Consider the following 16,063-nt stretch of genomic DNA (forward strand, 5'->3'; position numbering starts at 1 on the left):
CATGTTAAAATTATTATAATAGAATATTTTAAAAATATTTATTTAATAATTAAAAAATAAATATATTAAAATTTAAATTTTTTATATTTAATTTTTTTTATTTATCATCTTAACATATATTATTAGAGTACGAGACAGATAAATTTAAACTTAATTTACTTGTCTATTTAAATAAGTATTAAATTTCAAATCTCATGTAACATCATATTAACTAATAATAAATACTTAAATAAAACTAAATTCATGACAAATTAATCGTTCATTTGCTTGTCTATTGTTTTTAGTAAAAATCGCAAATAAGTTTTTTACCAAGTAAATAGGACAAATCACAAATATCATGGCTACTAAACATAAATGCATGATTATACTTTTAATGATTAATACAATCTTTCAAAAGAAACAATGCTCTAAAAATAGAGTATTTACTGTTAGAAGTGGTAAACGAGTTGGATTGTCCTGCTTAATTCGTTAACAAGGTGGGTTATGGTAGATTTTTTTGAGCGCCAAAAATAATTGTTTACCTAACTTACATTGCTTGTTCTGTAAGCTTGGGCATAGGCATAGTGCGGACAAGTCCGGCAGGCACTCACCTATTTTTTTTTTTGAACATAGGTAGCTCAACACAGTAAAGTGGAGCAAAAGAACACAGGACTAAAAACATAAACAAAAATGAGAGTTGTAATCCGTTGTCATCTCCGGCATTGTCATCAACAACCAAACGGATCAACTCCACACCAATCCTTGTAGCTCAAACAGGACAGAATCTTTACTCCTTCAACACTTGTCTCTACCCTCTGAAAGACTCTGCTATTCCGCTCTAGCCAGATGTTCCAAATAACCGCACAGAAGCCTATCATCCATTTCCTTTGCTCCGACTTTCCACCTGGTACACTAGTCCAACTCTCAAAGAACTCCTTGACTGATCCCGGTATGGCCCAAGCTCTATCAGTAAACGTCAACCATGCACACCACACCTGCCACGTGAACTCACAAGCAAAAAATAAATGATGCACAAATTCTATGTCTTTTTTACATAATACACAGATATTGTCATGATGATTAATAATGCCAAGTCTACTCAGCCTCTCCTTCGTGTTAACCCTGCCAACAAGCACAAACCAAGTAAAAAGTTCAACTCGTGGAGGAACCAAGCCTCTCCAAATGGAGCTTGTGAAGTTGTAGCTCGTAATATCGGCTGAGAGAGTCTCTTTTTGTAGCACCTGCACAAAAGAATTAGTAGAAAAAACTCCCTTTTTATCAAATTTCCATACAACTGAATCCTGTCTATCAACCGATAACCTTACGACCCGTAATCGATCATGAAGTTGATTGAGAAGCTCTAACTCCCATTGGAAGAGTTCTCTCCTCCATTGGAAGTCCCAAACCCACTCTAGCCCATCCCAAAACCCACAGTCTCCTATTACGGATCCTTGCTGATTTGAAACAGAGAAGAGTCTCGGAAAACAATCTTTCAAAGAGCCATCTTGTAGCCAAACATCCTCCCAAAAACGGACGTTTCTGCCATTTCCCACCTCCATGGACAGACCCCTGATCATCATATCCCGAACATGTTGCTCCTTAATATTAAGCTGGCAAATATCTTTCCACGGCCCCCCTCTATATGGCAACGGTTGGTTAGACAACATAACCGTTGGGTCCAACCGATTACAAGAACAAACAACCTTCTTCCAAAGCGGGCAGTCCTCCTTAGAAAAGCGCCACCACCACTTGAACAGAAGCGACGCATTCCGAATTAGAGCATCTCCCACCCCCAAGCCACCTAGCTTTTTCGGAGCTTGAACTATCTCCCATTTCACCAGTGGTATCCCGTTGTTCCCATCCTCTTTACTCCACAAAAACCTTCTTTGAAGCCCAATGATCTTGTCTGCAACCCCCTTTGGCATCTTATACAAACTTAAGTAGTAAATCGGCAGGCTATTGAGAACAGATTTTATGAGGACCAACTTGCCCGCCTTGTTGAGTGATCTCGCTTTCCAAAGGCTGAGCTTATCTTCCACCTTGTCTATGATTGGTTTCCAAGTCTTCACCAAACGAGGATTTACACCAAGAGAAATTCCTAAGTACCTGACAGGTAAAGCCGCTTCAGCACATCCCAACAGACCACACATATTAGTCACCCATTCCTTCTCACAATTGATGGAAATAAGGCTCGACTTTTCAAAGTTGATACTCAGGCCAGACATTAACTCAAAACATCGCAGGAGTCTCTTGTAATTCAATAACGTCTCTGTTTCCTGTGGACAGAATAATATGGTGTCGTCTGCAAATTGGAGATGCGACAATTCTATATTGTCCCTTCCCACCAGCAGTGGAGAAATTCTACCATTTCTAACCGCCTCTCCCACCATCCTATGCAGAACGTCAACAACAAGAACAAACAGGAAAGGAGAGAGGGGATCGCCTTGTCTGAGACCCCTTTCCATCTTGAACGGCTTGGTAGGTGACCCATTAATCAACACTGACATAGATGCTGTAGTCATACATTCCTTCACCCAGGTCCTCCATCTAAAACCAAAGCCCATCTTCTGAAGCACTATATCCACAAAGCTCCATCTTACTCTGTCATAGGCTTTCTGAAAATCCAATTTAACAATTGTCGCTTCCTTCTTTCGCAACTTGAGCCAGTGGACCGTCTCACAAGCAATGAGTGCACCATCATGAATTTTGCGACCCTTTACAAAAGCAGACTGAGTCTCTCCTACTAGATGTGGCATCACTGATCGCATTCGTCTTACTAGCACTTTGGATATCACCTTGTATAAGCATCCAACCATACTAATCGGTCTTAAGTCTTTGATTTCCTTGGCCCCCACAAATTTTGGAGCTAGCGCCACCCAAGTAACATTTGCGTCTGCTGGTAGCTTTGCATTCTCAAAAAAGCCCAACACAGCTGCAGTAAACTCCTGACCAAGCTCCTCCCAACATTTCTTTATGAAGTTCATGTTATAACCATCACTACCTGGAGCTTTACTAGACTCACAATCCCACACTGCCTCTCGTACTTCCTCCATCGATGGCATTTCCTCTAACACTGTTGCCTCTTCTTCAGAAATCTGCTTGACCAGCCCATCACGGATCCCAATCAAAGGGGCATGCTCCTGCCTATACAGTTCTTTATAAAAACCCATGATCGCCTTTTTTATTCTGGCCTGATTCCGTACCAATCTTCCATCCAACACCAGAGAATTGATTCTGTTGTTTCTTCTTCTTGCCGATGCTAGATTATGGAAGTACCTAGTGTTCTTATCCATATCTCTAGCATGTTTGGACCGGGACATCTGCTTCCAATGCATCTCTTTTCTGACATACCACTTTGCACAGCAAGTCACCAGAGCCTTACGTCTTGCCTCCATTGTTCCGTCATAACTACCAGCACTAACCTTGTCATCAATCTTCTTAATCTCTTCCTCAAACTTCTTAATCCTGTTGTCTATGTCCCCAAAATTATCCATATGCCATCTCCTGAGCGGACCTGTCAACGCCTTCAACTTATTTGTAAATATGTCACCTCCCAATTTCCTCCACTCATCCTTTACCAATTCCAGGAACCCTTCATGGGTAAACCAGGAGTCCAAACTGCGAAAAGGCCTTGGACCCGCACGGATTCTAGAATCTTCTAAAACCAAAGGGCAATGGTCTGACAGGCCTCACGGGCCTCCTTTCAAGCGAGTATCTGGGAACTCCTCAAGCCACTCCAAGCTGACCAGAACCCTATCAATACGGCTACAAGAACTACCTCGAAACCATGTGAACTTTCGGTCAGTTAGCGGTAAGTCGACTAGCTGTAAATCTTGTACCCATTCCTTGAAATCCTCAGCAGATGCCGGTATGCTAGTAGCGCCTTTCCTCTCTTCCAGATGTAGAATCTCATTAAAGTCTCCCATGAAGCAGAACGGAACCTGACATAGACCCACCATGTAGCTTAACTCCTCCCACATCACCAGCTTCTCACTCCGAACATGTGCACCATACACCAAGCAGAACGCACATTTGAAATTATTATTTAACAGAAAACCTTCAACACACAGCCAGCCATCCCCTTTATAGCAGTTCAATCTTTTAAATAAAAAATTATCCCACATTAACAATAAACCCCCAGATGCACCGACCGATTCCACAAAATCCCAATCCACTGAATCACCACCCCACAAGCGTGCTACATCAAACCTAGACACAGCCTCCCTCTTGGTTTCAATCAACCCTAGCATGTTCAATCTAAATTTTTTCTTAAACTCTTTTACCATACTCCATTTACCAAGCCCTCCTAGGCCTCTAACATTCCAACAGCTATAAATCATTTAAAATAATTTTTACACACCTTGTGATGTTGTTTGGGTCTGCACCTCCTAGCTTTCTCCTTTTGTTTTGCTATCTTTCTCCTTGCTGCGATTACTTCATTTTGCCTTTGTAAAATCGCCATAATATCTTCTTCATCATCATAAAGAACTGCACCTGACTCCACTGCTAATTTCAACATTTCCTTATTCTCTACTAGCTGTCCTGGCTGTAAACCTCTTTAGCCAGACTCTCCACTTCCGGTTCATCATCAACGGTAGCCGGCGGTTTTCGTCCAACCGTTCTCACCTCTCCTTCACCGGCGCACTTTACCAGGGCAAGGCTACGGTTCTCTGCTTCCCCGCCAGGCCAGCTAGGCACGCCGCCAGGGCAGTCGGCAACGCTTCCCCTCAACGCAGAGATAAGCGCACGCTCTTGGTTATCCACCCCTTCCACCACGGGAAGCGTCGCACAGTCAGCCTCACTGAGTATGACCCTGGTTGAGTCACCGTCATGCATCTTCGAACCGGGAGTGCAGAGGGGCATCTGATCCTGTCCAGACCCGCGGCATTGTTGCTGATCAGCTCTTCCCCCCTTCCTCGACCCGGATCCACAAGCCCGCAACCTACCCGGTTCGTCTTTATCGCCACAATCCAGAACATGGCTCGTCTCATCCTGGTCTACAGGCCCAGATCCGCTAGCCCGCATGGGACCCAGCTCAATCTCTTTTTCGCCTCCTTGTTGGAGCTCCATGCCACTCAACTCTTCTTGGGCCCCGCCAGCATGCACCCTATGGACTCCACTCAGCGGCCCATCACACCAATATTCCTTCTCAAGCCCATTTCTTGAATGCCCCAGCAGCTGTTTGGTGTTATTACTAATCTTGTGGGACCCTCTCTCTTTCAAAAATCCATTTACCTGAACTCCACCGTGACTAATGTTTCTTATCTGGTTGGACCCACTCCTTCTTCCGGTGCAAATCTGTGTAACAGTTTTCTCTGATTCACTTTCATCAAATCCCCCCAATTCAGCATTGTCATTAACCCCTTTAACTTTGAATTGATCCGTCGTCCGTTGTGTCATCATGGCCATTAAATTTTTTTGATTGTAGTCATTCAAAAAAATGTCTGTTGTGACCATTGTACCCTTGCTTTCATCACTATCATTAGCTCGTGTTTTGATTAGGTCTGCCGCCGGATCCCACATTGCCGTCGTCAACGACATTTCCCCGGCTTGTGAATTAGCGTTTGCACATATAGACTTCACGCTTGTATCTTCCAAACAGCATTCGTCTCCGTACATTTCACGCCCTATCTCCTTCACAAAAACATCAAAACCACTAGTCCCAACCGTTATATGAATCCTTTCCTTGATATCGTCAAAGACACAGGTATCAATTAACACTCTCCCAACACTGAATGATAATGCAGACTTCGTCACTTCATCACACTTGACTACTTTGCCCCATAAACCGCCTATTGTGCTGAATGTTCCCACTGACCAGACATGTAAAGGCACCCCATGACATTCTAACCACACTCTTCTAGTCTCACTACGTTCGGAATCCTCCCATCTCCAAACCCTGTAAAAGAATTGTAGTAAACTATTCATTTTGAAGGTAAACGCTTCCTCCGCGTTTTTCACCGAATCAAACACTAGTAAGGCTTTGTAAGCACCAAGCTCTCTGACTTCAACAATCTGAGAAAAGTTGTTAACGATGGCTCTCCGTAAAGCTTTGAAATCCATTGGTCTTGTGGTACCGCCTATTAAACTCCTCAGTAGCCAATCAAAATTCTCTTTTGCCACTGGCACTTCAATCTTTTTCGTCCAACCCTTTCCTTGGTTATCCTCAACTGGTGTTATCTTCCTGCTTTCTTCCACCCTTGTAGAACTGTCACCCTTCTCTAGCTGCCTGATCTCCGCCTCAGAACTTTCCAAAACCCCCTCACGGGCCCCATTGTTCCCTCCTCCCATAGCCCTTCTGTATTTGGCCTCACCTACGTAGATGACCTTTCCCCTTATTCTTGTATGATGCATCTCGGCTATGGCCTTCATCGCTCCCCCTTTTGTTGTGTAACGTATAAACGCAAACATATACACAAAACCATTTTTCAGCTTCCGGCTCAGATAGATGTCGTTAATCCGTCCTGTCCAATGGAACAAGTGAAATAATTCCTTCTTCGAAACATCATTCGGTAGATTGTTGACAAAAACCGAAAAAGACACGTTTTCCAAACGTTGGTACTCTTCTCGATTCCAAATCCTAGGCACTCACCTATTTATGTTTTAGTTTTTTTTCCATTTACCAACACAATCTCATCATACCCTTTTTAAATTAAAAAAAATCCCTAATTTCAAAAATAATTTAGATTAGTCAAATAATTAGTTTACTTATCTTTTTTTGTTTTAAAGTAAGATAATTTCATTCATAAAATGAAAGAAACATATAAGTGTTTATATATGGGATAAAAAAAATAGGAGACTCCCAACGCTCTACTATAAAGATAACATCATATCATAATCTAATAAAAGAAATAAAAGAAGGGTTAAGTACTAAAATCGTCCCTAAGGTAAGGGGCAAAAATCAAAATCATCCCCCAACCTTTTTTCCTTATTAAAATCATCCTCAATGTTCAAAAACACTTTAAAATCATCTTTTTTACCAATTTTATTTTTTTATTACCAAACTACCCCTCATTAAAAAAATTATAAAATAAAATAAATAAAAAAGAAAGGAAAGAGAGAAACGGCTTCAGGAAACAAAAAGAAAGAAAGAAACGGTGAGGGCTTGAGGGAGAGAGTGACGGAGAGCTGAGAAGGGAAGAGAGGGAGGCTGTGTCCAACGCCGCCGCCGCCATGCCCAGCTGCCTTGCTTGTCATCGTCGGCATCAAAGGGAAGAGGGAGAGAGAGTGCCGTCGCGAATCAGACGTCGCACGCCGCACCGCCGTCCTGCCGCCTGTGATCTGCCACTTCTCATTCTTCTTCTTTGAATTGGATTTTTGTTGTAGAATTTCTGAATTTTTAGTGAAATTTGTTATGAAATATCTATAATTTAATTTTTTGTGATTTGACTTAAATTTGAAATATTGTTGTTGCTGAATTTGTTGATTATTGTTCAAAGTGAATTTGTTGATTATTATGAGTTATGATTTTTTGAGGTGGGGGTGGTGGTGGGTTCTGGTATTGATGATGATAGTGGGGGTGGTGGTGGGATGAGGAAGGTGAAGAGGAGAATGATGAGGCTTCTATTATATATGAATGGTGATGGTGTCTATTCTTGATGTTGCGTTGTTTGGTAGCAACTTGAATTCTGATTTGATCACCAAGACTACGTTACTTGATCTTTCTGAAGTGAAGAAGCTGAAGGCTATTTCTGAAGTGAAGAAGCTCAAGGCTATTTTTGAGTTCTTGTTCCCAGTTTCTTCGCATTGTTCTCTTTCTCTCTTCTTCTTCTTCTTTTTTTTTTGTGAAGAACATATGAGTTCTTCTTTTTTAAATTTTTTAATTTATGTTGTTGCTAATTTTGGATCTGAAATTGTAGTTGATGATTGCTGAATTGTTTAATTTGAAATTTTGTTGATTTGTTTTTTATTGTTGTTGTTGGTGTTGCTAGATTGTTGGTGGTTATGGTGTAGCGATGGTGATGGTGATGATAATGCAGAGGGTAGTGGTGAAGGTGGAGAGACTTTTTAATTTTTGTTTAAGGGCAAAATTGTCTGAAAAAATTTATTTATGGACAAAAGGACGATTTTATAACGTTTTGTACATTGGGGATGATTTTAATAACAAAAAAAGGTTGGAGACGATTTTGATTTTCACCCCAGACCTTAGGGACGATTTCAGTACTTAACCCATAAAAGAAAGCAAAGTGCTCATCAATTAGAAATTGAGGATTTGTTGAAGCTTTTTCTGCAGCTTTAAAGTTGACGCCATTATCTCTTCCACACTAGTTGTTACATTATCAAAGATGAACCTGTTCCTAACCTTCTATAAAGACCAGCTCAAAATTATCATCATCATCCTTTGAGAGGAGCTATTGATTTGGGTACGCAAGACCTCCATTTTCGAGTTTCACTCAACATAGAAATTAGAATCTTCGATGCCCCTTCTAGCAACCGGTAAACCCATTTTTGACTAAATATCCTTTGATTTCTCACACTGGAAGATGCAATGATTGATTATTTTTAGGAATTATAAGCATATTCAGCAGGTAGGTTGAATCGATGAGATGTGATGATGAAACTTTTGTAGCACTGAAAGCTTTTTATAGAAGCCCCTCTAGAGAAAAATCTTAATTTTCGCTGGGATTTTCAACTTCCACAATTCTCGCCACAAATTTTGTTGTCTCATAATCTCTGGGCAAAATTCAATGGGAGGATGCGAGAACCCATAAGCCACACGGTACCCAGTACTCACTTCATACAAACCACTTTTATTAAGGCCCTAATAATTTTATCTTCTCCACTCCCAATTGTTGTTGCTAGCACACGCTGACTAGTGCCCTCAGAAATTAGAGTTTGATTCCACAGACTATTAGAAAGTATTAAGTCCTTGACCATCAACAGTGGTTGATTTTGTAGATTGAAAGTTTCAGATGGAGGGACAACGCAAGGATGTGGAGGAACAAGTCAAAGATCGCTAAAGATTCAGATACTAGACCCATCACCCACTACAAGAAACATCATTAAAATCAACAGCCAAATCGACGGCTAGACCGTCGATAATATTAAAAATCACTGGCAAAATCGACGGCGATGGTGGTCGCTATTAAACTTGTCAATTTTTCAAAATTCTAATAAAATCGATGGCTTGCCAGACCGTCGATAATAATTCAATAAAATCGACTACCTTTCCGTCTATAATATGAGTTTGAGAATTTTACCTGTTTAATAAAATCGACAGGTTTACCGTCGATATTATTATAAATAATCGACAACCTTTTCGTCGATATTTGATTCATTAAAATTGACAAAACAGCTGTCGATTTAATTATTAAACTATCGACAAGCATGTCGTCGATTTTTTATTTTTCTTTGTCTATTTTAAATTTAAAAAGCAACAAGAGTGTCGTCAATTTTAATAGCCATATTTTTTATTTTTTTTATTGGAAAAATAGTTGACAATTAATACAAATAAACTTTTAAATATAGAAATAAAATTTATACTAAATATTAGATAACGAGGCAACGAAACTTTTAAATATAAAAATAAAATTTGTACTAAATATTAGATAATCAATTTACAAACTTATCAAAAAAAATAAATAATCCTCTAACATAAAGATTCAAGACAACATAAATATGATAGTCCTATAGGCTATAGTATATAAACAGAATTACTTCTCCATTCTTAGTTGAGATTAGACATAATTTTATTTATTTTCATTTGTATTTCTCAAAAGCTTGTTCTACAACTTCACACTTCTCAGCACTATCCCGTATCCAATTCTTGTCTCTCTCTCAAACTCTCTAAGGAGTTATGTCGATGTTGTTGCTGCTTTTTCTTTTGGCTTGCACCATTCTTTATTTTCTCCATTATCAAAATGTAAGAAGCAGCAAAGCAAGCTACAAGCTACAAGCTTCTACCAGGACCTTCTCCTCTTCCCATCATTGGAAACCTACACCAACTTGAAAAGTCAGATTACAAAGAAAATAAATTCAATGCAAGTATACCTTATCTTCTGATATAGATACACTATTGTGTTGTGAACTATACCGAAGGCGGAATATACATTATAAGCACTATCACAAGCAAAGGTTTACATTGGAGATCTTGCAAATGGAAGCTTCAGGGAATTGTCTATATTGTATGCTATCATATGAAAAAATTTCACAAAGTATCTATGGATCAAGAAACAGTATCTATATTGTAAAATTCAGATACGAAAAATCTAATCGTCGATTTTTGGCGTCGATAATTACACTATTTCTTGTAGTGACCAACTCGCCAAACCAGCCCCTTTCAACAACCTTACGCCCTTCCAATATGCTATGCCACCCCACGAAGGTACTGTATTCATTATAGAACTGTATCAAAAATATTTACCTTTGACGAGTCTAGATAGGAGTGATTGTGCTGAGAGACAACTTTCCAACATTATTTTGCTAATAGCGCCAAATTCTAACCCCCTAGGTCCTTAAAACCTAGTCCACCTTCTAATTTCGGTCTTGTTATAATATCCCAACTAACCCATGACATTTTCACTTTGTACCTTTTTGACCCACCAAAATTTGGAGAGTATGTTGTGAATCTCCCTAATTAAAGTGTCAGAAAGATGGAAACATGATAATGAATAAATTGAGATAGACTCCCCAATAGTTTTGATTAGAACATGCTTGCCTGCAGAGGAGAGAAGTTTCCTTTTTCACCCTTGAACTCGCTTTCTCACCTTGTCTTTGATTTCTCCGAAGGTGGCCTTTTTTATTTTTGGATTGTAGATGGATGACCCAAATATTTATCTTATGTACCCATATGAGCAATTTTCAATTTCCGAGCCAATAGTAATTGAGAAGCAGGAGGAGTATTATTACTAAAGAATAGAGCTGATTTATACAAATTAACTTTTTGTCCACTGAACCCCTCGTATGACTGAAGAAGGCTGAGAATATTTTTACAACTATTTTCTGACACTTTGCAAAAAAGGATTGAGTCATCCGCAAATAATAAATGATTAACAGTAGGACATCTTCGATTGATCTGAATACCTTCAATGAGACCATTTTGCTCTGCCTTGTTTAGAAAAACCAAAAGGTTGACCTTCAACAACGAAAGAGTAAGAAACTGTAGTCACCACCTCCTATATCCAACCAATCCACTTAGATTCAAATCCCAGTTTCTCCAAAATGAACCAAAGAAAATGCCACTCAACACGATCATAGGCTTTGCTCATATCCAATTTAACAGCCATTTCAGTCGATAGGCCCTTCTTCTTTGTCTTTAGATAGTGCATATATTCATGAGCGACTAGGACATTGTCTAAAATTAATCTACCCTTAACGAAGACACTCTGATTAGGGCTGATCAGCAAAGTCATAAATTTCTATAGTCGATGGACTAGTACTTTAGATACAATCTTACACACAACTGAGGAAAGACTGATGGGTCTAACCTGTATCATATTCTTTGCATAAGAAATTTTAGGAATGAGACAAATTTGTGTATGGTTGAAGCTCTTGAGTAGTCTACCACTGACAAAAAAATTGCGGACAACCTTAAAAAATTCTTCCCTACTAATCTCCAATAGAATTGAAAGAATTTAGCCATAAATCCATCATCAACAGGGAAGCTCTGGGGTGAACACTAAAGACCGCATGTTTTACCTCATTAAAACTGACCGGTCTAGTTAATTTTCTGTTCATGGTTGCTGAAACTTTGGTTTCAAAATTTTTGAATGCATGTGCCAAATTAGCTTGGTCAATCGATGTGAAGATATCCTTGAAGTATGTTTCAGCTACTTGTGCAATTTCTTCACGGGTGGTAGCATACGTACCATCATTCTTTTCCAGTTTTTAAATTTTATTTCTCAGGATTCTAGATTTGAATGATTGGTGAAAGAAACTTGTATTTCTGTCCCCTTCTTTTAGCCATTTTACACGAGATTTCTCCTTCCAATAGCTTTTCTCCCTAAAGTAAGCATCCTTAAGTTTATTTTCCAAGTCTTCAATCTGTTATCCCCTTGTAATACCCTCCTCCCTGAGGATTTTAAGTTGAGATGTGAGTTCATCAATGTCCTTCTTCGAATTAAATTTGTTCTGTTGCTGCCATTGAACAATACGGTGCCTATAATGCTTAAATTTTTTAGCCAAAACAAACATTGCTGAGCCATCCACTTGTTCCTTCCAAGCTTTAGTGATAATTATCCAAGTTTCTTCTGAACCACATCACCTCTCCTGAAACTTAAACCTCCTTTTTAGATTTTTCCATGGCCAGATTTGTATTAAGGAGAATAGGCACATGATCTGAACCGTTTTCTGCAAGACGAGACAGCAAGGCTGACGAAAAATGATCCATCCACTCACCGTTTGCAAGTATACGGTCAAGCCACTCCCTGATCTGGTCCTACCCTCCTCGCCTATTAGTCCAGATGAACCTTCTCTCAATCATACCCAAGTCCTTCAGTCCACCACCATCAATAAAATTCACAAATTCAGAAATAGATGAAGCTGATTTTAACCCCGCTCCTTCCTTCTCATCGAGGCTCACTATACCATTAAAATCACCTATAATGATAACCTTTTCAAAAAAATTGTACAAAAGAGGAAAGCTATATGTAATGGGTAGACCGAATCCCATCTAAGCTATTTAAATGTATCCCAATCAGCCCCTAAGAGTAGTTGAAAGCAGGATCAGTTATCTTGACAGTTATGAAAAACTCTTTTTCAAAGTGAATCTCAACTGTCGTGTCTTCCTTCCATGCTAAAGCCAATCCATCAACTGTATCCGTCGAACTAACAATCCTCTAATCCATAAAATGACAAGATCTCAACTTACTTTTCACCAGACGAGATTGGTTTTCTGTTTCATATATAAATACAATCTCGAGAGAGTGGGGTTGGCACATTCCTTTAAAGAACTCTCATGGCGAATTAAAGGAAAGGAATAAAGAAGGGAATAAAAAAGGAATAAAAAAGGAATTGACAAAAGTCAAACATTGACTAGACGGCACAAGAACTCTGTTTTAGGAAAATTCTAGCAGAGCAATTTGAAAGAGTACGTACTCCACGTATATATATGCATCAAACCATTAACGATAAATCTTTAAATAGAATTTAGATCCGCAATAGATTAGCCCTTGACTTGCCAAATGGAAGAATACTGTAGAGAAGAAGGGAAAAAAAACTGATCCTTAGCTTATTCTCACTTTCAAACTTTTTCCCACAAGAGTAAAGAAGGGTGTTCTCCACCATACTCCACTCCTTGTCTTTGGTACCTTCCAGTTTTGTTGCCAGTATCACTTGCCAGCACACACGTGTCACTAACACCACTGTCAATCCAGCATCCCAGCACGCGTCTACTCTTCCTTCGACACCATCTACTCTCTCCAGCCTCTCTCATATGTGCATTAGGAAATCAAAACAAATTTTAATGAGTAAATGTCCAATTTGGTCCCCAAAATTCAAATCGCATATCAATTAAAACCCTCACTTTCATAAATGACCAACTACGTTCCTTAAATTGAGAAATCTGAGTGAACGGTCATCTTAACGGAGCTGATGTATACTGTTAAGTGCCAACTTGATATTCCAATTGTATGCTAACATGGACAAATGTTGAATCTGGCTCAAATTGATCCCCAAATTTGTTTTCTAATACCCAAATTAACCCATCTTAAATTATAAAACCCTAACCATCTTAAATTTTAAGAAGAGATGATAAAAATTGGAGGCGAATGAGGGTTACGATTTTGTAATTTAAGATGGACTAATTTAGTATTAGAAAACAAATTTGGGGGCCAATTTGAGCATATTAATGTACAGCTAGAATGTCAAACTAGCGCTTCACAGTATATATAAGCTCCGTTAAAACGACAGTCCACTCAGGGACGAACGTAGATTCATATTTCTCCATTTAAGGAACGTAGCTGATCATTTACAGAAGTTAAGAATTTAATTAATACGTGATTTGGATTTAAAAGAGCAAATTGGACATTTACTCAAATTTTAATACTAAGCGTAAAATTTAATTTGCCTTTATTCAAAACAAAAATGATCGAACCTTAATTTTTTAAAAATTTATTTAAACTAAAAACTCTCCTAATGACCATTGATTCAAAGAATTAATGTTATTCACTAACAATGTTCCTTTTCAGGATAATGATTCTTCTGACCTTGTTAATTTTTATGTAAATATTGTATATTGAAATTGATTCCTACGAATTATTTGTATGAGTTTTGGACTTATTGGGTTGATACTTTGTACGTTTAATTTGTATCATATTCTTTCTCCATAATGCGTAACATTTAGATTAAGGGACAAGGAAGAGAGAAACGAAAATAGAACGGAAAGAAAAAAAGAAGGAAACTCTAATGACGAAATAGCTTTGTTCACTTGTGTTCATGTATCCAGATTATTTGTGTATTCATTTTTTTTTTTTTGGACAGGATTTGTGTATTCATTTATTTATTTATTTGTTTCCTAGTATTTTTTCTTTGACTATTGTTCATGAATTCACATACGAGTTTTGGTTTATTGTTAGCAACTTTTTCATAATTGTTTATTTTTCTAGGTAAGAATGAGGGAAAAAAAGTAAAAAACACACATGCACTGTGACAGGCTTGGACCGTCAGCCCAGCCACCATTAGAACCATTAGACAAGGCGGACATGCATTTTTGGACCATTGAAATAAGTGAGGCCGAGCGAAAACCCCGTTTTATGATTAATTTCCTCTGTTGCGAATAAAAGTAAAAAATGGGCCAGTTTATTCAAAGTTGATAGCTTAATTGTTAGTTCTTGACTAATATTGTACACAAATCACAATACTAATGGCCTGTTGGATGTTTTATTAGAATTTTAAGTGATAATCTTCTTAAAAGATATTTTTTTGGGCTTATATTAAGGTTACTAATGAAAACTTTTTACAGAAAGCATAAAAAAATTTAAATTTTCAAAACACTTATTTTATATTTATTAAAGTAAAAGTTTTAAATTTTCTCCTATACAGATAAATAATTGCATTTAATTTTTTTTTGAATTGGATATAATCGAATTAAATGATTCTAGATAAAAAGATTTTTTATCGTTCTAGTCAAATACATATATAGTCTCATCATATGAGTAGTATTTATCGAATTAGATTAGTTTTATAATGATTTGAATGCTTCTTTTATTAGTTACGTATAACATATTGATTGTGGAATAATAATTGTGATGTAGTAGACTCGTTTATATAAATGTTGAACCTCTTAATAAATCGGTTTAAGTTGAATTAATTTATTTATGTTTTTTAGTCCTAATAAATCGGTTTAAGATAAACTGAATTACTATAGAAATGTATTTTCCTACTCGATCAATTTATCTTAGAATAATTTAGTAGGATATAACAAATCAATTTAACTCAAACGATTTAATCATTTTAAGTTACATCGATTTATATAAAGACAATTTAAAAATGATAATTAAAATAGGATAATCTGATAATATTAAATACCAATCATTTTAAAAGCATATTTTTTGGAGTAAATTATAAATGATCAAATTTGTCTTGAATAATTATTTATTTTTTAAATTGGTCTCTAAAAATTTTTTTAATTAAATTCATCTTTCAAAAATTTTAAATTGGTCATATTAGTACTTTCGTTATTTTTACTAATGACGTCAAAATTTATTGATGTGATACGTTAAGTGACATAATACTAACTACAACACATACTTGACAATTTTAATTAGCTGCTAACATGATAAATTTATGAGATTATATCAAATCAACCTCAAATTTAATAGGACCTTGAGGAATTAAAATTTCTCAATTTAGAATTAATTTGATTTAATTTTATAAACTTATCATGTTAGAAGCCAATTAAGATTTCAAGTATATGTTGTAGTGTCATTTAACATATTATATCAGCAAATTCTGACGCTATCAATAACAGAAGTGACAAACGGGTTAACGTGTCTAACTTAAAATCTTTGAAGTATAAATTTAATTAAAAAAATTAGAGAGACTAATTTAGAGAACAAATACTTTTTAGGGATGAATTTAACTATTTATTCATATTTTGCGAGATCATTATTCTTTAAGAGAAATCCTAAAAAAATAATCAAAATTT

General features: G+C 37.2%; 1 protein-coding gene across 1 annotated transcript; it reads right to left on the reverse strand.

The window, feature by feature from the left end:
* Positions 3,669-4,498, reverse strand: LOC107636291. Its single transcript, XM_016339810.1, has 2 exons — positions 4,365-4,498; positions 3,669-4,308 (listed from the first exon to the last, which is right to left on the reverse strand). Exons 1-2 carry the CDS (start codon positions 4,496-4,498, stop codon positions 3,669-3,671), a joined length of 774 nt encoding a protein of 257 aa, XP_016195296.1.

Source organism: Arachis ipaensis, chromosome B04 (assembly GCF_000816755.2).
Source record: "Arachis ipaensis cultivar K30076 chromosome B04, Araip1.1, whole genome shotgun sequence".
Lineage (NCBI taxonomy): Eukaryota > Viridiplantae > Streptophyta > Magnoliopsida > Fabales > Fabaceae > Arachis > Arachis ipaensis.